This window comes from Bos grunniens, chromosome 19 (genome assembly GCF_055505025.1).
Source record: "Bos grunniens cultivar Pamir isolate PY7600 chromosome 19, Bosgru_T2T1.0, whole genome shotgun sequence".
Classification (NCBI taxonomy): Eukaryota; Metazoa; Chordata; class Mammalia; order Artiodactyla; family Bovidae; genus Bos; species Bos grunniens.
In genome coordinates, this window is record NC_141183.1 from 28,440,775 (window position 1) to 28,463,564 (window position 22,790).

Consider the following 22,790-nt stretch of genomic DNA (forward strand, 5'->3'; position numbering starts at 1 on the left):
CCATGGCCCTCACCTTCCCGTGGGTGGTAGGGTTGCCTGGCGTGGTCTTCACCTTCTCAGTTGGTCGAGGGCCTCCCAGGGTCACCCGAGGAGAGGACCCATGTCCCTCCTCCTCCCCTCAGGAGGTTGCCTGAGGTTTCGTTTTCTTTCTCACTGTGGCTGGCAGGGCCTTTGTGGGTGCTAACCCGAGCCTTGGGTGCTGGGGCCTGACGATACCACGTCTCCAGTCGTGCCCCCTCTCTGTGAACCCTGCTGGTGCTCACCCGCAGCGGGCTCGCAGCAGCTGTGTTTTCTCTCTGTCCCTTCTGTTCTGCTTTCATCAGGTCCTTCCTGGCCCACCACAAGCTGCCTAGTGACCTGGTGCAGCCGGCCAGGGCCTGGGCATCCAGCCCGCGGTGCTGGGCCTGCTGCGGCTGTGAGCAGACTGGCCTCCTCTCCAGGCAGTTGTTCCCAGCCTCGGCGCTAGAAGCATGAAGGGGCTTTTTGGTAATTCTGATTTTAAAAAGCCCCACCCCCAGAGAGTTTAAATCTGGGCATGGAACCTCCATTTAGTTATCTTTCCAGGTCATTCCATTATTCAGCAAAAGTTGAAAACCATCGCGTTAAGCACTCAGGCCTTACAGTTTAGGACCTTTTGCCTTCTCTCCAGCCTCTCTCATGGTTCCTGGTCCCCAAGAGTCTCTTCTGGCTGCTTCAGACCTCAGCATCGGGGGTCTTTCAGCACCAGGGTGAGCAGGGGCCCCTGCAGGAGGGCTTGCTGAGTGCCACGGCCCCAGCAGCTGCGTGGCTTCCAGCCCACCCATAGCAGACGATGGTGTGTTCTCTCCCAATCTGCCTGGAGCCGCTGGGCAGACCAGCACTGCCTTCCACCCGGGCACGGCACCCTGCAGACCAGAGCTGGGGCGTGCATCTCCACAGCAGGGCCTGCTGCCTGTGTGCCAGTGCCCCCCGCCCTCTGTGAGCAGCCCCGGTCTCCATCTCGGCTGGAAGAATGGCTTCTGCTAGGAGGTGCCTTGAGCCCCTAACCTTTCCCCTCTGTGCCCGCCCGCCCTCCCTCTTCACCCAGCATGCCCTGGAAGAGAGGGCTCCGAAACTTGTGCTGGAGGCAGAAGGTGTAGAACTAGTGTCTGCTCCCCGACAGGGCTCTCAGATATACAAGGAGCTGTGATGGGTTCTTCTCCAGGGCTTCCCTGAAGAGTCCAGGTACGGGTGTGTAAGGTGGTGTGTGCCCTTGGACATGAGTGGAGTCTGTACAACTGAAGGAGAAGGAATCGTGCTGGGTGCCTTGTGCACAGCGGTGGAGTTGCCTTTGGAGCACTGGTTCACAGTCTGGGCCACCTGGTGTGCTGGGGCCCAGGCGGGCGAGGGGAGAGGCTGGAATGATCCACATGGTCCTGGATTCAAGTGGAGGACACATGTGTGTTTAGCTTCAGAGACACACACTCAGGAGAGAGACCCCGCAATTGATAGATGGGAGTAGGTGGGGGTTGGGGAAGTCAGTGTAGATGTGACTCTGCACAGGTTATACGCACCTGTGTTTCCTGGCCCATCATCTGAGAAGGCCTGGAGGCAGCAACGCCCCCAAAGCAGTGAGCATACCTAGTTCCTCAGTATTGATTTCTAATTCTGTTCTCCAGTGAAAGGAACCAGGGATCCTTGGAGAAATGGCTGATTCTAGGATCAGGGTAGGTACATAGAAGCTGAGCCTGGGGCACCTTGCCCTGCAAACAGTGGGACGTGTGCATGCTGGTAGGCCACACGGGCGAGGCCAGGACAGTTTGAGCCACAGACCCATCGTGTAGTACTGGGTTATAGTCTGTACTATATGGGAGGCACATTGAAGTCGAAGGGGCCTGTGTGGCTGTTCCTGTGCTGCTGCTTCCCGGGCTTGGTGGGGCGGGCGCTGTTGAGACCAGAAGGGCTGGCCCCTGTGAGCCTGGACAGGTTTCCCAGGTTTCCTGTCTCTCGTTCCCTCGTCTCTGTGTGTGACAGGATGAGGTCACGCCTGCCTCATGGGAGGTCATATTTAAGGAAGGATGAGAGAGACTATAATTGGGTGATCCTGGCTTAGAGGTGGTGGAGAGAGGCTCGTGCCCTTCAGCCCTCACCTGTCACATCTCTGCCTTTCGTGGCCCTTCTGCAAACTTTGTGGAGGAGGTAGCACCTTCTTATCATGGAGAGGTTGCCAAAAGTCTCAGGGTACATTTGGTGCCTGAGTCCCGAGACCACACGGAGCTGCGGGGCGACAGGGAGCACTCGCTATGCAGAGGGACCAGGGAGCAGCTTGGCCCCCGAGCCCTGGAGCAGTGGCCTCTGAAGAGGAGCGTGTGTCGCCCAGGGCCCTCTAGGTGGTCCAGTGAGGAGAAAATGCTAGAACTTCTGATGATGTACTTTATGGCCCTTGCTGAACTTACCTGTGTGTGTTGCGTGTGTGTAACACAGGGTGACTCATCAGGGCCGTGTACCTGCCCCAGCGGCACGAGGGACAAGGGAGGAAGTGCGGGATGGGAGGAGAGCAGAGCAGGGTGCTGGGCCTGCCTGCTCTTACGCTCCTGCCTCACTCCACCTTCCTGAGGCCCCGCCTCCGAGAGGCCGTGTGTTTTGTCGGGGCCAGTGGGGATCAAATGTCCTGCCTGAGGGAGTCTGCCTTTGGAGAGGGCAGAGACCACCACCCAGGGAGGGTTCTGCTGGGCACTGGCACGATGTGGGGGAAGGAAGCAGGGCCTGGAGCTGAGGCAGGAAGGTGGGAAGACAGCGCTCATCCTGAGGGAGGTGGGGGCCCTGGGCCACTTCCCTCGTCAGCTGCTTGGTTGAGGACCACCCACCAGACCCCCTGCTCCAGCTTAAGGGCTGGTCAGGGGCCTCCAGGAGAGGCGCTGCGAGGTTGTACTTCACTTGGGACGCGCTCAGCTTGGCGTGGGTGTGGCCCCTCTCTCATGCCCACCTGGGAGCACTTCTGAGACAGGACACACTTTGAAGACACAGTGAAGGTGCATGCTGTTCTGTGGGCACATGGCTGCCCTCCTACCCTGCCGCCTCTGTCCTAAGCTGGGCCTCAGGAGGACGGGCAGATCCCAGAGGCTCCACGGAAAGGCTTCTTGGAGTGGGGAACTTACTCCCTGCCTTGCAGTAACCCCGCGAGCTGGCGGCTGTGTCAGGGCGAGGACTCCGGAAAGCCACCACCTCTGGGGTCTGGCTCCTGGGTGGGGCCCCAGTGGACAAAAAGGGAGCTGGCTGGTGGTGGGTCAGCAGAGCTCGGCATCTCATCTTCAGACCAGATCCCCTTCCTCTGTGTTGCAGCAGGGGACTGGCAGGTGGAAGGGAACCCAGGCACCACTGTGGGCCTTTTTTGCCCCTGCTGCTGCTCCAGGACCAGCCGGGAAGCGCTGGGCCCTTGGAATGGGCCCCTGGTGGAGGTGGAGGTGGGGTGGGAGTTGGAGCTTGGGCTCCCCTCCCTTCACGGAGTCTTCACGCCTGGTGTGGTGGCTGCCACAGCCCCCTGCTTCCTTCCCCAAAGCCTCCTTGCATTCCAGGAGGGTCCTCACTCATCCGCTCAGTATCTTGTTTTTGGATTTCTCTCCCTAATGTCAGTGTCTCATAGCTTTGACTGAGAAAAGGGGGGAAGTGCTATAATTTGTCCCAGCCCTGGCCAGGCAGCCCTGAAGGAGGCCTACCTCTGACGACCCCAGGTGCGAGGCTCCGGGCTGCCTGCCCCAGTCCGCCTTCAAGGTGTGCTTCTCTCTGGCCCCTCCTAGCCTTTAAAAATAGCCTTGCAATTTCAAAACCACCTCCTGTAGCTTTTCTCACTGTTTTCTGGATCAGCCAACCTCTGAGACCAGGCTCCTGGCTGCCTCTGTCACCCCCGCTGTCCTCGAGAGGGTCTGCTGCCTGTTCCCCCCACACACAGCCCCTGTCCTCCCCCAGCACTCCTGGGCTGTTCTTCAGTGGGAAGGAACATGCAGCTGGTTGTCCTCTGAGAAGAGCAGGCCTGTCACCTCTCTCCCCCGGGGTGGGTCAGTAGGACGCGGGGCTGTGAGGGCCAGACTAAGGCAGCCCGCCCCCATGCTCCGCGTGGCAGGGGGATCTGCACAGCTGTGAGGCCCCAGTGCTTGTGGAGAAGCCAGGAGGGTCTGGAAGGACCTGGGGAGACAGGGATGTTCCCTCTGCCCCTACAGTGACTCCTGCTCTGTCTTCCTCTTGCAGCCCACAACCCTCCCACAGGGCACCATCAACATGAACCAGTGCACGGACGTGGTGGATGGGGAGGGCCGGACGGGCCAGAAGTTCTCCCTGTGCATTCTGACCCCTGAGAAAGAGCACTTCATCCGGGCTGAGACCAAGGAGATCATCAGCGGGTGAGTTTGCTACACGTGTGTTGAGCCGAGCCGCCCCACCTGCCGGGGTCCTCGGACTGCCTGCGCCCCTGTCTGCTGAGTTCTTCTCTCCACCCACCTTTGCTTCATCCCCACCCTCAGTTGCCCAGCTGCCCCTGCACGCCTCGCTCCCCTGCCGCCTCCCTCTGCTGGCGTCAGCACATCTTCCAGGCCTCTCTCTGGTCTCCCAGTCCATTCTCACCTCACTCTGGCCTCTTCTCACTCAGACAGGAGGGTCTTGGTCTCCAGAGCTCATCCAGCCTCACCGGCCTCCTGCCTGAAAGGCCCTGGGGCCCTTCCCAGCCCCCACCCGCAGCCCATGCACTGCAGCTCTGAGCTGCTGGCCACGCACGCCCCCTGCTGCCTCTCCCCTGCCCTCCCTTCCGTCCTCCAGGCTGTGCGGCCCCCAGGAGGCCTTCCCCACGAGGTGTATGGCTCTGTCAGCTGGCGCCTGTGAAGGCTGGGGTTTGCCCAAGTGTGTTGTCCTCCTCAGCCAGCGGTCAGCCCTGGAGCAGAGGCCATGTCTCCCTCATGACCCCCGTGTCTGCACTCAGGAGTCACCACAGGGTGACCACATGCACTGCTTTTCTTGTCTGCATGACAGAACAGAGTTCTGGGCCACCCCACCCCCAGCATGCCCTGGGTGGAGGCTGGGAGAAGCCCTGGAAAGTAGAGGGACCCAGATTTCCAGGCAGCTGCCAGCGCAGGGGGCTGAGCTCCGTGCTCTGAGCCCTGTCACATCTGCCTCCTGGGGGCCCTGCTCTTCTGTGCACGCAGCTGCACAGGTATGTGACATGGTGCGTGACAGCGAGCAGGTGCCCCTTGGCCCAGCCAGGAGCTCGGGCGCTGGGTCGTGGAGAAGCTTGTCATTCCTAAGGTGCAAAGGAGAAAATAAACTCTCTGGGTTGAGGGGCTGGGCTGATTACTGCACAAGGAGAAGGAATTAGGACATCAGGCATCTTGTGTTCGGGAAACGGAGGTGGCTTTGAGGGATGGGCTGGGCTTTGGGGCCCCATCAGCTGCAGCTGGCCAAGACTGCCGTGGGAGGAAGTGAGATCTCGTTTTCACTGAGGTGGGTGTGGAGCGGGGGCCAGACCCATGCTCCTGAGGGGTGGGTGGCTTCTTCCTGGGGTGCCAGCTCCCTGCTAGTCATCCTCCTGTGGGGAGAGGCAGGATTTCGTTTCTAACACCAGGGGCAGACGGGAGGACCAGTTTCACTGTCTTGCCTTAATCCTCCTCTTAGAATGTCATGGATTTTAAGAGAGCAAAGCATTTTTGTTGTTGTTCAGTCTCTCAGTCATGTCCAACTCTTTAGACCCCACGGTCTGCAGCACGCCAGACTTCCCTGTCCATCACAAACTCCCTGAGCCTACTCAGACTCATGTCCATTGCGTCAGTGATGCCACCCAACCATCTCATCCTCTGTTGTCCCCTTCTCCTCCCGCCTTTAGTCTTCTCAGCATCAGGATCTTTTCCAGTGAGTCAGTTCTTTGCATCAGGTGACCAAAGTATTGGAGTTTCAGCTTCAGCATCAGTCCTTACAATGAATATTCAGGACTGATTTCCTTTAGGGTGGACTGGTTTGATCTCCTTGCAGTCCAAAGGACTCTCAAGAGTCTTCTCCAACACCAAAGTTTTAAAGTATTAATTCTTCAGCGCTCAGCCTTCTTTATGGTCCAACTCTCACATCCATACATGACTACTGGAAAAACCATAGCTCTGACTATATGGACCTTTGTCAGCAGAGTAATGTCTCTGATTTTTAATATGCTGTCTAGGTTGGTCATAGCTTTTCTTCTAAGGAGCAAGCATCTTTTAATTTCATGGCTGCAGTCATTGTCCGCAGGGATTTTGGAGCCAAAGAAAATAAAGTCTGTCACTGTTTCCATTGTTCCCCTGTCTATTTGCCATGAAGTGATGGGACAGGATGCCCTGATCTTCGTGTTTTGAATGTTATTTTAAGCCAGCTTTTTCACTCTTTCACCTTCGTCAAGAGGCTCTTTAGTTCCTCTTCACTTTCTGCCATAAGGGTGGTGTCATCTGCATATCTGAGGTTGTTGATGTTTCTCCCGGCAGTCTTGATTCCAGCTTATGCTTCATCTAGTATGGCATTTCACATGATGTACTCTGCATATAAGTTAAATAAGCAGGGTGACAGTATACAGCCTTGACGTACTCCTTTCCTGATTTGGAACAGGTCTGTTGTTCCATGTCCAGTTCGAGCTGTTGCTTCTTGTCCTGCATACAGGTTTCTCAGGAGGCAGGTCAGGTGGTCTGGTATTCTCATCTCATTAAGAATATTCCAGTTTGTTGTGATCCACACAGTCAAAGGCTTTAGTGAAGTCAGTAAAGCAGAAGTAGATGTTTTCCTGGTATTCTCTTGCTTTTTTGGTGATCCAACAGATGTTGGCAATTTGATCTCTGGTTCCTCTGCCTTTTCTAAATCCAGCTTGTACATCTGGAATTTTTCGGTTCACGTACTGTTGAAGCCTAGCTTGAAGGATTTTGAGCAAGACCTTGCTAGCATGTGAAATGAATGCAGTTGTGCAGTAGTTTGAACATTCTTTGGCATTGCCCTTCTTTGGGATTGGAATGAAAACTGACCTTTTCCAGTCCTGTGGCCACTGCTGAGTTTTCCAAATTTGTTGGCACATTGAGTACAGCACTTTCACTGCATCATCTTTTAGGATTTGAAATAGTTCAGCTAGAATTCTATCACCTCCACTAGCCTTGTTCATAGTGATGCTTCCTAAGGTCCACTTGACTTCGCACTCCAAGATGTCTGGCTCTAGGTGAGTGATCACACCACTGTGGTTGTCTGGGTCATTAAGGTCTTTTTTGTAATAGTTCTTCTGTGTATTCTCAGCTTCTCAGGTGGTGCCAGTGGTAAAGAACATGCTTGCCAATGCAGGAGACATAAGAGATGTGGGTTCAATCCCTGGGTCCGGAAGATCTCCTGGAGGAGGGAACGGCAACCCACTCCAGTATTCTTGCCTGGAGAATTCCATGGACAGTGGAGCCTGGTGGGCTACAATTCGTGGAGTCAAAAAGAGTTGGACGTGACCAAGCGACTAACACTTTCACTTTTCTGTGTATTCTTGCCACCTCTTCTTAATATCTTCTGTTTCTGTTAGGTTTGTTCCATTTTTGTCCTTTATTGTGCTTATCTTCGCATGAAATGTTCCCTTGGTATCTCTGATTTTTTTGAAGAGGTCTCTAGTCTTTCCTATTCTGTTGTTTTCCTGTATTTGTTTGCATTGTTCACTTAGGAAGGCTTTCTTCTCTCTCCTTGTTATTCTTTGGAACTCTGCATTCAGATAGGTATATTTTTCCTTTTCTTCTTTGCCTTTCACTTCTCTTCTTTTCTCAGCTATTTTTAAGCCCTCCTCAGAGAATCAGTTTGCCTTTTTGCATTTCTTTTTCTTGGAAATGATTTTGATCACTACAGTGTTACGAACCTCTGTCCTTAGTTCTTCAGACACTCTATCAAATCTAATCCCTGAATCTATTTGTCACTTACACTGTATAATCGTAAGGGATTTGATTTATACCTGAATGGTGTAGTGGTTTTCCCTACTTTGTTCAATTTAAGTCTAAATTTTGCAATAGGGAGTTCATGATCTGAGCCACAGTCAGCTCCCGGTCTTGTTTTTGCTGATTGTATAGAGCTTTTCCATCTTTGTCTGCAAAGAATATAATCAGTCTGATTTTGGTATTGACCATCTGGTCATGTCCATACATAGAGTCGTCTTGTGTGTTACTGGAAGAGGATGTTTGCTATGACCAGTGCGTTCTCTTGGCAAAACTCTGTTGGCCTTTTCCCTGCTTCATTTTGTACTCCAAGGTCAAACTTAGCTTTTATTCCAGGTGTCTCTTGATTTCATACTTTTGCATTCCAGTCCCCTATGATGAAAAGGACATCTTTTTTGGTGTTAGTTCTAGAAGATCTTCTGGGTCTTCATATAACCATTCAGCATCAGCTTCTTCAGCATTACTGGTTGGGGCATATACTTGGATTAGTATGATATTGAATGGTTTGCTTTGGAAATGAATTGAGATCATTCTGTCATTTTTGAGATTGCACCAGCATATTGCATTTCAGACTCTCTTGTTGCCTCTGAGTGCTAGTCCTTTTCTTCTAAGGGATTCTTGGCCACAGTAGTAGATCATCTGAGCTAAATCTGCCCATTGCTGTCTATTTTAGTTCCCTGATTCCTAAGGTGTCAGTGTTCACTCTTGCCATTTCCTGTTTGACCACTTCCAGTGTACCTTGATGGACCTAACATTCCAGGTTCCTATGCAGTATTGTTCTTTACAGCATCGGAGTTTACTTTCACCACCAGTCACAACCACAACTGAGGGCTGTTTCTGCTTTGGCGTAGCCTTTTCATTCCTTCTGGAACTTTCTCTCCTCTTCTCCAGTAGCATATTGGGCACCTACCGACCTGGGGAGTTCATCTTTCGTTGTCATGTCTCTTTGCCTTTTCATACAGTTCATGCGGTTCTCATGGCAAGAATGCTGACGTGGTTTGCCATTCCCTCCTCCAGTGTCAGTGGTTCTGCAGCTGGAGACGGACGGCCAGAGATGAAGGGAACCTGATCTCCCCAGGCACGAGTGGCAGCAGAGCCACTCGTGGGTCCTGGTTCCCACCTGCTGCCATGGCCTGTCTGGCAGGCACCCTTGGCTGAGGTTCCACTGCCCAACCAGACTCCTCAAGGAGATTTAGGCATCACACACAGAAGCACACACCTGAGTTGGGAGGGGTCTGGGTGACGTAGGACAGGAGGGGTGTCCGAGGTCCCAGGGCACTAGGAGTATGGGAGCTGGGGCCCAGGTCAGCCCTACACAGCCTGGCCTCTGACGGGACCTCCCTCTGGTGCTTGGCAGGGGCTTCAGGGGCTCTCTCCAGTCAACTGTGTGGCCATGGTGCAGGTCTTCTCTCCTTTCCCCTCAAGGCCCTGTCGTGTGAGGCGCACAGGTTTACCCAGCTCGGTAGCATTACTAGTCGAGAGCGACAGGGCCAGTGTTCATGGGTTCAGGGCTCCCTGACTGCTTTGCACATGCCTGCCGCAGCCCTGTTCCCAGGCCCTGGAGGATGACGTGACTTCACAAGCAGTCTCTTTTCCCCTCCCAGGTAGAGCCTGGAGAGGGGCCCTCTGCAGGCGGGGTCCTTGGTGTGAACTTTGCAAAGGAAATGTGTTCCCTTTGGCAAGCTAGAAAGCAAGTCTGTTAACCCACAAGCGCTCGAACTCCTCAGGGCAAATGGGTGAGCCCTTGGAGCCTGCTCGTCTGCTCTTGTGCAGAGTGAGCCGTCGTCTCCTCTTGGCTTCGGGGCTCTGGGAGCAGAGCCTGTGCTCAGATCTCTTCATGCAGTGCACTTGCTCGTGCGCTCTCAGGCCAAGAAACCCTGCTCTCATCTGACTGGGCCTCAGCTCCACTGCTGGAGGGGTGCACTCCACATGCAACCCCTCTCCCAGCTGCTGGCAGCATAGCCACCCCAGTGGCATCCCACACACAAACACATTAAAGGAGCACCTCTGAGAACTAAAGACAAGCCCTTCTTCCTGCCCTGTGCTTGGGTGCTGGTCTTCGCTGCGGCCTCAACCAGTATGCTGGCGCTGCAGACCCTGCCTCCCTCAGCAGTTCAGCCGTTGCTGCCAGGCTCTTGTCACAGGCTGGCCGCAAGCCCACGCAGACCCTTGTATCTGGGCAGAGTTGGCCCAGCATCCCCTGCAGTACTGTCCCCTGTGGAGAGAGCACCACCCTTCCACCCCACCACACCTCCTCCTCCCACCACACCTTCTCCTTCCCCTCGCTCCGACCTTCCCAGCTCCCACGGAGCTCCAGAAAGGCAAGCAGTACCCCCCTGGTTCCAGAGATGAGAGGCCAGAGCCCCGAGGGCTAGGAGCTGCCTGGGTCTTGGTTTGAGGGAAGCAGAGCCAGATCTAAGTCCATGCTCCTGCCTGCTTTCCCTGCTGCTGGTCCAGAGTGAACCTTCCAGTGTGTGGGCCTTGGTGTTGGTCCCTGGGAAGTTCCGCTAGGCCTTCCCCAAAGGTGTTTCCGAGGTGCCCCCAAGGGCGCCCTCATTGTGCAGTTGGGGCCCAGAGGTGAGCCTCTCCAGAGTGTGGGAGGTCAGCTGCACAGTGCCCAGAAGTGACCACTGTCGGAAAGTTTGGCAACGACTCCTAGGTTCTTGCCCCAGTGGTCCTCGGGGCTTCCCAGTCGCAGCGTGTCTGTGCTGGCCAGCCGCACTCCAGGAGGGCAATTTTAGAGTGGAGTGTCAGCCCCAGAGGAAGGCTGGTAGCAAAAACAGTGCCAAGTCCTTACCAGGCCAGTGGTCAGCCTGTCCGTGTTCCAGCTGTGCAGCTGGCACTTCCTGCCCTGGAGTGGCAGCTCTGGTCTGACTGGTGCCATACCCTCCTCTCTTCCAGGTGGCTGGAGATGCTCACAGTCTATCCCAGGACCAATAAGCAGAACCAGAAGAAGAAGCGGAAGGTGGAGCCCCCCACACCACAGGTGAGGCATCCCCTCAGTGGAGCTGGGGCAAAGAAAAAGCACCCTGGGAGACTGGGGGATTCAGGACCCAGCCTAGAATTGGGGGCAAGGGAAGGAAGGGGTGATGCTAGGGCTGAGGCAGCCCTCAGCTCAGGGGTCTTCACCTGCCTTCTCCGAGTCTGTGGGCTGCCTTCTGCATGCTCCTCTGTAGGCCCCAGGGCAAGACCCCCACTTGGAGAGGTTGGCCTGCTGTGGGGCTGCCCCAAGAAGCGTCATTGCACAGTGCCCATCCCTCCCCTGACCATCCCGCCAATTGCTGGGAGCCAAGAGCATGCTGGGAGGAGAGGCTCAGTTCAGCTCCACCTTCCGCACAGACAATTCTACAGACAGCAGGCTGGGCAGGGGGCCAGGAGGAGTGGTCCTGCAGTGCCTGGCCGTGAGGGGCTCTCAGGGTAACCATCAATGGAAAGCACTGGCACAGCCTTGATTCTGTGCTCCTACCAGCTCCCACGAGGCCAGAGTGGGAGGTGGCTGGGGCAGTCCCCCGGGTCCAGGGCTTCCCTCCCCTGGCTGGTCTGCAGGGGCTCAGGGTACCAGGAGGGCTCAGGGCCTCAGCGGGCTGATTTGTGAAACGGGCCTGTTGAAGTCGAGTTCTCAGCTTACTATGAGCAGTGGCAAAAGCGCCAGGCCCCTCCTGGGTGCTCAGTACAATGACCCTGGAGCTACACAGGTTTGCACTCTGGGAGTCCACTTTGTGTGGATTGTTTTCAATAGTAAATCCCGCAGGACTGCACGCTCCTCAGCTGGTGGAATTCATGGGTATGGAACAGTGGGCACAGTGGGCCAACTGACTGTGTGCCTTAGGGGCCCCTATAGAGAGAAGAACCCAAGACCCAAATCTAGCCTTTTTCTTATTGCCCCAGAGTTTTGGGTCAGACTAACAGGGCTGGGGGTGTCCCTTTGCTGTACCCTGCCCTCCAGGAACTCAGGCAGGCAGGGGGCCCAGGGTCCTGCTTCAAGGAGGGTGTTCAGGCATCTGGGAGTTGGGGCCATGGAGTGTGCAGGTACCCCTCAGGCCAGAGGGAGGTCAAGAATGGGGCTGTGGGGGAGAGCACACACCCCCTCGACCGGGGGCTGGGTTGCAGCAGAGCTCAGGGCAGTGGGGAGACAGGCTGGCCCAGACCTGTAGAGCTGGAGCCTAAGAGGCATGGGTTCCCAAGAGCCTCTTCCTGCTCTGGCTATTTGAGGAAGGGCGTCCTGGTACCCAGATGCCTAGAGAGGAGTGGTCATCCACTCAGGATGTGACCAGGGGTTCCCCACTCCATCTCCCTAGACCCCAGAGCTGGGACTTGGGTAAGGCCAGGGGCTGTGTGTTCACCCAGCCCAGTGTGCAGGCTAGGGGCACACATCCTTGGGTGGAGCTGTGGGAGGCTGGCTCCTCCGTCTGCTCACCCGCTTGGGCTCTTGGCCCCTGCTTCTTGGTCTTTTTCAGGGATGTATAAAACAGCAGGCCTCTTGCTGTGATTGAGGCTCCTGTCAGGCCCTGGTCCGACCCACTACAGGCCCACACGTTTGCTCTGAGCTGCCACCTCTTCTCAGGCATCTTGTTTACCCGTTGGGACCTGCTGCCATGCCCACTCTGGGTCAGAACCCTCCTTCTTACTGGCCCTCTGCTCAGCTCCCATGCCCCAGGGGTAGAAAAGGTGGCTTTCTGTGGGAAACTTGCTCACAAGGGGCCTGCTTAGCATGTGGAGGCTGCAGAAGCCCTTTGACTGGGCCTCCCTTCCTGCCCCATTTTCTCTTTGCTCTCAGCTGACTTCTTTATGGTACTGACAGCCCTGGGCCTGCAGCAGTCCTGGCCACACAGAGAGGAGCACCCTGGGGCCCTGGGCCTTTCCCCCGCCTTACACAGGCACCAGGACTCTGTTGGTGTGAGTGGCAACACCCCCCAGCACGGTGCTGACATTGTGGGGAATGGGCGTGTTGCCATGTGCCCTGGCCCCGCCCCTGCCAAGTCTGCTTTCCACCCATGTGCTCTGGAGGAGAGAAGTGACTACCCAGAAACCAGCCCCTGCCCTGCCCCTCTGCCCCTGCTGACGCAGTGAGGCTGGGCACACAGGCAGGAGACAGCATGGCTACCACGGGAGACTCACCATGGACCTTGGCGCCTCCAGGGCCCTTTTCCTCTGGGCTGAGTCTTAGGACAGTCAGGGGCCCAGGAGGCAGGCCTGGAACTGCCTGGTGCTAGGAAGCCCTGTCACTGACCCTCACATCTCAGGCCTGGAATTTCCTCTTGGAGAGCCTCACCAGCACCCTGCCCCATGCTGGGTTCACCCCAGCATCAGGAAAGTGTGCATGTGCCAGGACCCTACTCTCCCGGGCACAGCGCTGCCCTTCCTCCACAGCCCATGTTGGCAGCCTCTGTGTCCCTTGGTCCAGCCCCCCTCCACAGAGGGGACGGACTTGTCAAGCATGGTCTCCAGGTAACGCCCACACGGCTCCACTCTGAGCCCTGCAGAGCCATGCCTGGCCTCAGAGTGTGGGCCCCAGGTTATTGTGGGGGCACAGCAGGCCACCCAGAGAGACCTCTGCTCAGGGCAGCATGGCTGATGGGTGTGGAGCCAGGGCGCCGCTGACCACAGGCTCAGGGCCTCAGGGCTGGTGTCCTCGGGTCGTTGGAGCTGGTTCTGTTGGAGCCTTGGGGAACCGTCAGAAGCCACGTTCTTCCAGCCACCTCTTCTCGGTGGCTCAGGTCACTCAGGAGCCTCCAGCCAGGGAGGCAGGGCTACTGATGGCTGTGACAGAAGGGGTAGTGGGCGTTCCCAGGCCTGCGGGAGAGCCATCCCAGCTTCATCTGTCCCAGGAGGCCCAAGCCCCTTGTGGAACTGAGGAAGCTCTGGACTAGGCAAAGTGCTGGCTGTCTCACTGTGGACGCAGGTGCCCACCCAACAGGCAGCCCCCGTCCTGGGCCCGCCTCCTCTCCCAGGGGCCCCTGGGGGTGCCAAATGCTTAGAGCCCCACTCTGCCTCTTACTGGCCATGCGAACGTGGGTTGCCACCTCCTCTCAGCCGAGGTGAGCTCCCCTTGTAGGAGCTTTTGGGGTGGCTGGTGAGGACTGGAAGGTGTGGTGCTAGTCAGAGCCCAGCAGGCAGTCTGTTTTTGGGAAGGACCGCCAAGATGTGCCTCACTTTGAGGGGTGCCCAGAGCCATCCTGCTGGTGGCAGGTCAGGAGCAGGCACCCCAGTGCCTGGCTGGGCAGGAGCTTGGGCCCGGGGCATGAGCAGGTGCCATAGGCTTACAGTGTGGGGTTACAGTTCTCTGTATGCTCTGGCTAAGTACCTCGTACACAAATGCTGTCCCTTGGGGCAGCACCAGCTCCAGCTTGGGCTCCCACCTGGGCTCCAGGCTCCCATTCTGCATGCCTAGAGGCTTTGGGTGCTGGCTGGGGCTGCAGAAGAAAGAAGGCTTCCAGCCCAGCCGGGACATCTCTGTGCTGAACCTTGCTTTCTGGCATCTGGGCCTCTGACACTGCAGCTGACCTTGGTAGCCAGGTACTCGGGCAGCCCAGACCCGTGCGCTGGCTCGGGCAGGGTGTTCCCAGGCTTGCATGGACACCACTCTCCCCTGCAGGAGCCAGGGCCGGCCAAGATGGCTGTCACCAGCAGCAGCAGCAGCATCCCCAGTGCTGAGAAAGTCCCCACCACCAAGTCCACACTTTGGCAGGAAGAAATGAGGGCCAAGGACCAGCCAGATGGGAGCAGCCCGAGTCCAGCTCAGAGTCCCAGCCAGGGCCAGCCTCCTGCGGCCAGCACCCTGAGGGAGCCAGGGCTTGAGGGCAGAGATGGTAAGTGGTAGCCAGGGTGGCCACAGTGCCTGCCTGTCTTGGTGCCCCACCTCCCAGCACTAGTTCTGGCCTCCTGACAGAGCGAGCTGGTGCTGGGGCTCAGGTGCCCTTGTGTGTCTGCTGGCCTACCAGCCTTCAGTCGCTCCCGTGCCCCAGCCTGGTGTCAGGAGAATCTGGATGCTCTGTAGTGAGCTCTGTGTCCAGAGGAGCCTCTGCTCCCCGTGGCTGCTTTGTGTTCAAGGCCTGGTTATCTGAAGCCCACTGTGTCCTGTGAGTGGCATCAAGGGTTGTCGAGTCCTTCTCCCACTGATGCACCCTGCCCAGGTGCTGGCTGAAGCAGGGGAACATCTGGCAGGAACAGCTGGCATGACCGCATGTCTCCTTCCAGGACTTGTAGTTGTCTGAGCAGAGTGGGGCAGCACTTGGTCTCTGTTGTCCAGGCCTAGAGGGCTCTGCATGAAGGCCAGCTTCCCTGTTTCCACTAAAGACACATGGACAGCTGAGACTGTGCCCACTCAGGCAAGATGCAGCTTGTTCAGGCTCTGGGCAAAAGGCCGCTCGGTACTCCCCAGCTGTGGGTGCCCACCACATCCAGGACTTGCTCTTCCTCTGCTCCTCCCGGGTGTGCCTCCCTACCCCTTAACAATGCACTGAGAGGCTGCACGGCCTCTCATGATGTACTCTGTGTCATGATGTACTTGGTTTCCAGCTTGGCTGTGTGGTACTGGGGATCTCAGTTCCCCAACCAGGGAATTGAACCGCACCCCCTGCAGTGCAGCTTGGAGTGTTAACCACGTTCCCTGGGTTCTCCTTGGTGTTCAATGGGAAGTGGTTGTTGGTGGGATGTCCCTTCTTGGGGATCCTGTTGTCCCAGCTGAGCCTCCAGACTAGAGCTTAGGGACCCCTGGCCATCTGGCATAGAGGTACCCATTACGGAGAGGCAGGTAAGGATGCCCCATTCCTTTCCTGGGAAAGGGCTCTGCCCTAGGGTGGCCTTGGACCTGCGTGCCTTCTCCAAAGCTTGTAGAACCAGAGGTGGCAGCAGGCCGAGCACGTCTCTTGTCCCTCGTCTTCCAGAGGAGAGCACCACAAGTGGTGACCGCGTGGACTGTGGCCGCAAAGTCCGGGTGGAGAGCGGCTACTTCTCCCTGGAGAAAACCAAGCAGGACGTGAAGGCCGAGGAGCAACAGCTGCCCCCACCGCTCTCCCCGCCCAGCCCGGGCGCCCCCACCAACAGGTACAGCGACTCCGGCCCACCCTCCCACAAGCCTGGCCATCCCCTTCCTCCCCCAGGTCCTCAGCTCCCTGCCCGAACCGTCTGCAGCAGCTCCTTCAACTCCTTGGATGTGGCCAGCCATCCCCCTGCCCATGTGGACTCCGGCAGTGCTGGGGGGCGGGGAGCAGAGAGACCGGGGCGTGCCTATGCCTTTAAAGCCAGCAGGCAGTATGCCACCCTGGCCGACGTCCCTAAGGCCATCAGGATCAGCCACCGAGAAGCCTTCCAGGTGGAGAGAAGGCGACTGGAGCGCAGGACTCGGGCCCGGAGCCCTGGCAGGGAAGAGGTGGCCCGTCTGTTTGGCAACGAGCGGAGGTAAGGGCCGGGGGGACTGGAGCACCAGGGGCTTGCACACATTCTGCCCATTCCTGCAGCCCCTACTGTGCACACTCAACATGCTCTCTCATACAGGTACCCACATGTGCACTCACAAACTCGTACATTTTGTGACATTCTGTCACGGATTTGGAGATGGGCCAAGGCCAGGTGGAACTGTGGTCTGAGGCGGGGAGGGCCCTGCACTTGCGGAGAACGAGGGAAAGAGCATGGTTCCATCTCTGAAGCCTCCCAAGTCCAGGCCTGGACCAGAGTGCCCCAGTGCCCCTTCCAGTAGAAGCTTCCAGCCCCACATGTAAACAGAGCCTCTGTCCAGTAGCAGGGCTCGCACCCTCGCATGCAGTGGGTCATGCAGGGGTTCAAACCTCCCAAAATGATTCCAGAGCCTGTAACATGCTCTGGGAAGAGAAAATCGAGGTTTTCATTCATTTCCAAAGAAGCTGCTTTCTGAGGAGATTCAGACCCACTGTTAGTGCAGTGTCCTCGGCCCCACCCCCAGACCCAGCTCAGAATTGGAGCGAGTGGGCACATTGGATGACCCTTTGCAGAGCTCCGGTTACTTTGCTCCCCTGCTCCTTCCACCCACCTGCCCTCCAAGCATCTCCTCCAGCACTAGGAAAACACACTTAAAGAGAGAAGCAAACAGGAGGTGCCTCAGTCCTGGAGGGGTAGGGGACACACCCTCCAAACAGCCTCTCCACCTGGTTTACTAGTAACCCTTTGAGGCGTGTGAGCACTCCATACTCAGGGCAGAATCGGGATGCAGGAGCAGGGCTCCTCCTCACGGGAACAGCCTGGGACGGCAGAGCTGGGGCAGGGCCGAGGTTGTCCTTAGTGTACCAGGTGTAAGTGAAGGGACTTGCTAGATGTAGGAGGCAGTGGCCTGGGCAAGGGGGCTTCTCACCGCGTCCTGGAGGCCCCCAAGCAGGCAGCCACACCTTGGTTTGGCAGGGACCAAAGAATTAACATTCAGCACACCTGCTTGGCTTGGAGTTCCCTCCCGGCTATGGCTGGGACAGATGGCACCTCTGGGGCTTTGCTTCGCCTGCTCTGCAACCATGGGGAGGGGCTTTGCCTGGTGCGGCTCCCCTGGGGCCCTCTCCTCTGCATCCTAACCCTGCCACATTACTTCTCACTGCCCTCGTGTCCTCTGACTGGCTGCTGTCCTGTCCAAGGCCTGCTCTCTGATCCTGAGCCGCTCCTGGTGCTGGACTGGATCCCTGTCTTGTGGTGCAGAACAGAGCCCCAGATGGGCAGGACACCAGCCACCATACCCAGGGGGCGGCTGCCGGAAGCCTGGCTGAGAGGCCTTAGGGTGGGTGTCCTGACCAGTCCTGGCCCTGAAGTGGTCTTTGGACTGGCCACAGAGCCTCCCCAGTGTTTCTCAAATGGTGAGCTGTGCCGAGCAAGTGTGGAGGGGGTGGCTGGTTGAACCGCTGGTGACTGAAACCAGGCCCAGCTGCCAAGGTCCTACCTGCCGCTTGGCTGGGAGTCTGGACCAGGCTCACTGGGATGCCTTTGCTGTCCCAGCTGTAGGACTATAGGGACCTGAGCTGAAAAGGCCCCACTTTACAGACGCCTGAGGTGGACTCCCCCAGATCCCTGGCAGGTGGCACTTCCCTCCCTCTTCTGACCTCTCGTGGCTGGCCCGGCCCGCAGCATGCAACTGGCCTGACTCACTGGCCCCTACACCTCGAGGCCATCGTGGGGCTTTCTGGTCCTGAGGTCGGTTGGAAGAGCTCTCGTTCTACATGTGAGCGGGTCTGTCCTCTAAACCTAGCAGGACACTTGGGACAGGCCACCTCGGGTCTGCAGCCAGCCCGAGCACTGGCAAGAACTCCCCGTGGTTCCCAGGCGCTCCCACGCCGCCTGGCTTCCTGCGCTCGCTCGCTCGCTCCCCCGCTGCAGCTGCTGCTGGCCTGCAGGAGACTCCACGGGAGCAGAGATGGCTCCACAGGGAGCTGGTCCCTGGGAGTCTGCCTTCCTGAGGAAGGACCCTGAGAGCCCCTTCCGCTGGTCCCCTCCCAAGGACGAGCTGGCCTCCGGGTTCCCCTCCCCTTCCTCGTGAAGTTAGGCTTCAGGCTACTGGGCCCAGTGGCCCTTCACTTGCTGCCCTCGACTCTGCTGCTAGTCCGATGCAAGGACAGCCCTCCCTGTGAGATATCTCAAGGGGAACAGGGCTCTGGCCTGGGCACACGTGGGCAGCTCATGAGGGTGCATCCACCAGGCGGATGCTCATGACGCGGGGACAAGATAGTCTCCCTCCTCAGTAATCGCCTTGGGTTTTTGCTTTAATTCTTGGGATGATTTTGATTTACCATATTTGATTTTTATCAGCAGTTCTTTCTGTTTATTCATTCTCCAGCCTTGTTTTCTTCCAGGTCTTGCCCCTCTCCACTCCTCCTGCTGTGTCGCTGTGACGTTACTCGCCCCTCCTCCGCCTGCTTCGCTCCCATCTCAGCTCCGTCTCCAGCCGTAGATGGCCTGATGATGCCGCCCGCCCTTTCACACGAAATCAACTTGCTTTGTTTTTAATTTGGGTTTTGATTCTTTTTACTGTTGGCAGAAACAATGTTAATTCATGGGTCTTTTTCTTGCTAAATTTTGGACGCCCTGGGGTGGGGGCTGCATCCGGTCTGCTGAGGCACGTGGTGAGGCCAGGGCGCCTGAGGTGCTGGCTGCCTTCCACCAGTCTGTGGCTCAGGAGGGGGCCGCTGGCGTGTGAGAGCCGACTGTGTCAGCCCGACAGCCTGTGCGGCGTCTGCAGTGCGGGGCTGGGAGGCAGAGAGCAGGGCCATGTCCAAGAGCTGCCCCGTGTGGAGGTGGGAGAGGAAGTGGGGGCATCAGGCGAGCTGGCCGAACCAGGGGTGTATGCGGCTAGCACCCACGCGAGGGTGGCCCAGGAGCTGGGGTGAGCTGGCTTGGGGTGCTGGCTGCAGGAGCCCCTCAGACTCCGGACCACGTCCCCTTAGGCTCCAGGGAACCCTGTCTCCCCGCTCAGTGGCCTCGTGCCCTCTCTTGCAGGAGGTCCCAGGTAATAGAGAAGTTTGAGGCCCTGGACACAGAGAAGGCAGAGCACATGGAGACCAACTTGTCCACCGGGCCCTCAGCCTCAAGTGACACTCGACAAGGCCGCAGCGAGAAGAGGGCGTTCCCTAGGAAGCGGGTGAGCGTCTGGGCTCTGGGCAATACTGGGGCGGTGCAGGCGGTGGGGACGGGTGGCATATGGCCCCCCATACAGCCCATTCACATGTGGGTCCACTTCTGCCCAGCTTCCTGCTCTTGTTTCCTGGTCGTTTCTTGCGTCTCTCACCTTCTTCCCTGAGTGAACTTCTTGAGGGTGAGGCCCATCTTCCGCATTTTCCTCTTGGAAGTCCATCCATCTCTACTCAGAGCTGCTCTCATGCGCCTTGGGTCCCAGGTCCTAACTAGAGCCACTCTCTTCCTCTCTGAGGCCGTTTGGTCTCCTTCCTTCTTGTCTTTTCTGGCCATGGCCAGAGCCCTCGTTTCTCTCTGCTGAATCTCCAAGGTGGATTCTGCTTCTGAAACTCCTCTCCAGGGCCCCTACTTCTTGAGGCTCCGCTAAGTCCACCCTCTGTCTTCCTCCAGTTCTCTCTGGGCTCTCCTGCTCGCTGCACAGAGCCCAGCTTCTTCCCTCTGTGAACCCACGAGGCCCAGAGAGAATGGGGACCCGGAGAGCCGAGTGGCTGGTACGTCTGCAAGAAAAGGCTGCCCTGTCCACCAGAGTGGCTCAAGCCCCGGCAGGCAGTTGGAGGCTCAGGACCAGGAGTCTGGGCGTGGGTCCCATCTGCACGCAGGTCCTGTCCGCGGGGGCAGAGGTGCCGAGGCACCAGACAGCAAAGCCCCACTCCTTGCCCGCAACACGGCCCTGAAGCCCACCCTCCTGCGGCTCTAGCGGATGAGGGACTGGCTGGTGCTGACGGGACTGCTCTCTGCCACAGGACCTCCCCAGCGAAGCTCCTCTCCCAGACGCCTCGGCCTCCCCCCTGTCTCCACACCGAAGAGCCAAGTCACTGGACAGGAGGTCCACGGAGTCCTCCCTGACGGTGAGCCCGGGCGCCTGTGCTCTGAGGCCTGGAGACGTCGCCCCTGCTGCTTGTCATGGGGCTCTGTCTGCTGGTGTCCGTGCTGACTGCCCCCTGTGCATGGGCCGTCGTGTCTGTGTGAGAAGCAGATGCTGTGTTTCTGCCCCTTCTCTGGGCTACATGGGCATCCTGAGCTCTGAGATCTCCGGCAGAGGAGGCCGCCAGGACCGCAGAATTTTGGCTCTGGGGGCTGGGGCCACAGCACGAACCTCTATTCTTCTCGTTTTGAGTGTTTGTCTCTGTAACGTCTTGGAGGCAGGAGCCCCCTTCCCACTGGGCACGTCTCTTGTTCATGGGGTCACCACGGAGGGGGCCTGGCCTTCGTTCCAGGGCATGAGAGCTGTGGCCGTTGAGTGGAGGTAGGGAGTGATCAGGCAGGTCTGGCGGGACCACCGCCCCCTCAGGGAGCCCTGAAAGGCAGATTAGAGCCCCAGGAGTGAAGACAGCGGCTCACATGGGTCCTTCATGCCTTCGTCCTCGGCCTCCTGAGGAACCAGGGCTGGTCCCAACCCCCCCAGGCGTGGGGACCCCAGCGACTCCCAAGCTGGGCCAGGGCACATGCTCTCTCACCTGGAGTCTGGACTTTGCAGCAGAGGCTCCAGGGCACCCATGGCTGATGTGTGTCCCGCCCCGGGGCCTGTGTTCTCTTAGCTCTCCTTCGGTCCTTGGACGTTGCAGTGCTGCATCTCTGTGCACCTGGCCTTGCCACACCCACACAAGACACCAGCCAGGCCCAGGGCTGCGAGAGCCCTATGGGTGCTCTCAGGTGCTGTTAGCACCTGCTGTCCTGGCTCTGCTGCTTGTAGGGAAGCAGGGGCTCAGGATCATCCTGGCAGGCCAGTGGCTGGAGGGTCCTGGCAGCTCACTGCTGCGTCGTGCTCACACCAGATGCTGTCAGTCTTCCCGTGGCCTTTATGAGACTCTCAGTCTCAGCCATCACTGCTCATCTTCCCTCCAGTGAGATGCCGGATGGCTCTGTCTGGACTGTTCTTTGCTTCCCGGCAGCCCTGCTGTGTTACTTATGGGCCGAGGGGGCCGCACCTGTTCCCGGTGCGCAACCTTACCCTCCTTGGAGATGCACACCCTGGGAGTGGCTTGGGCAGCCCCTGCCAGGGCAAGGAGCCACATGTGCTCATCTGGCACGTGGAAAAGCCCCCTTTCCTAGGGCCCCTCACTGGGAGAGAAATGCCTGCCTCATCAGTCTGCTTCTGCACAGATCCAGACACCAGGCTGCTTTTCTCTGAGCTGTTCTTTATTCCTCTCTCTTAGCCCGACCTGCTGAATTTCAAAAAAGGCTGGCTGACCAAGCAGTATGAGGATGGCCAGGTGAGTGGCTGGAACTGCCGTGGCCCCAGGCACTGGGGAGCGGGTGCAAGGTCCAGCTGGCCTTGTCCCCATGGGTGTGGGAGCGCTGGCCCTTGTCTACCACCTCCAGGACTGTGACCACGACCCCGTCTCCTCAGAAGTGGGGGTGTGGTGGGCAGTGGGTGCACCAGCCTGCCTGCTGCCAGCATGTGGACTGCTTCCCCGCTCCTGGTGGGCATCAGCCTCAGGCCTAGGGATGCCCTTCAACCTGAGCTTCCCGCCTGGCCACATTCTGCAGAGGTTTCCTGAGAGCCCAGGTTCCCCAAGAACAGGCTCCCTGGTTGTGAGGTGGTAGGCAGCAGCTGAGATGCAGCCACAGGTCTGGGAGGAGCTGGCGGACTTGAGCAGAAAGAGCGAGCCACTAGTGGCTGCTGGGGTGGAGATCAGGCCTCCAGGAGGCAGGAGAAGCCTCCGGTCCCTCTGCGAGACCCCCGGATGCCCCTCCCCGCCCTCCTTCTCTCTCTCTCTCTCTCCCCCTGCTCCATATCCACCCCCTTGGCTCTGCCTGCAGACTCAGCACCCCTGTCGATCCTCACAGTGAAGACTGGGAAGTCTGGCTGGTTGTGATTGGGTCACCCCTGCTGGCAGCAGGTGGCCGCAACTCACAGGCTGCCTCCTTGGGCTTGGGGGGCCTGGCTCCCCTCTGCAGCCACACCCCTATGGGTGGAGTGCCCACACCGCCTTATCACAGGGGAGAAGGCGTGTGCATGTGGCTGCCTGTGGCCTGAGCAGAGTCCTGTGTGTGTGCCCCAGCCAGAGGGGCCACCTACTGTCTGCGTTCCCTGTGCTCAGGGAGGTCCCCCAGGACCCTGGCTGTGGAGCGCCGTGGAGCAGGAGTGTGGAGTTCAGGCTTGACTTTTCCCCTTCTTTTTTAGTGGAAGAAGCACTGGTTTGTCCTTGCTGATCAAAGCCTGAGGTTCTACAGGGACTCGGTGGCTGAAGAGGTGAGTGTCTCAGGTCCATGCTGTGTGCTGACGGGTGGCCCAGTCCAGCC

At 58.1% G+C, this 22,790-nt stretch overlaps 1 protein-coding gene and 1 long non-coding RNA gene across 30 annotated transcripts in view; both read left to right on the top strand.

Moving 5' to 3' along the window:
• Positions 1–22,790, top strand: part of MPRIP (myosin phosphatase Rho interacting protein) — a 92,881-nt gene that overhangs the window by 42,084 nt on the left and 28,007 nt on the right. For 16 of the 29 annotated variants that reach the window (XR_015147744.1, XR_015147745.1, XR_015147749.1 and 13 more), the window contains exons 4-12: positions 4,204–4,355; positions 10,806–10,890; positions 14,500–14,713; positions 15,734–15,950; positions 16,038–16,304; positions 19,350–19,491; positions 20,288–20,392; positions 21,701–21,757; positions 22,672–22,740. Coding sequence is in view for 25 of the 29 variants with exons in the window: in XM_086358337.1 (XP_086214463.1) it covers positions 4,204–4,355; positions 10,806–10,890; positions 14,500–14,713; positions 15,734–15,950; positions 16,038–16,304; positions 19,350–19,491; positions 20,288–20,392; positions 21,701–21,757; positions 22,672–22,740 (1,308 nt within the window). In the remaining 4 variants the exon portion in view is untranslated. Of the gene's footprint in view, positions 1–4,203; positions 4,356–10,805; positions 10,891–14,499; positions 14,714–15,733; positions 16,305–19,349; positions 19,492–20,287; positions 20,393–21,700; positions 21,758–22,671; positions 22,741–22,790 lie in introns of all 29 variants that reach the window. The other 13 variants (XM_086358352.1, XM_086358353.1, XM_086358340.1 and 10 more) reach the window with 7 other exon arrangements.
• On the top strand, positions 17,918–18,912 carry LOC147351901 (uncharacterized). Its single transcript, XR_015147750.1, has 2 exons — positions 17,918–18,050; positions 18,707–18,912. It is a non-coding gene; the product is annotated as an uncharacterized LOC147351901 (long non-coding RNA).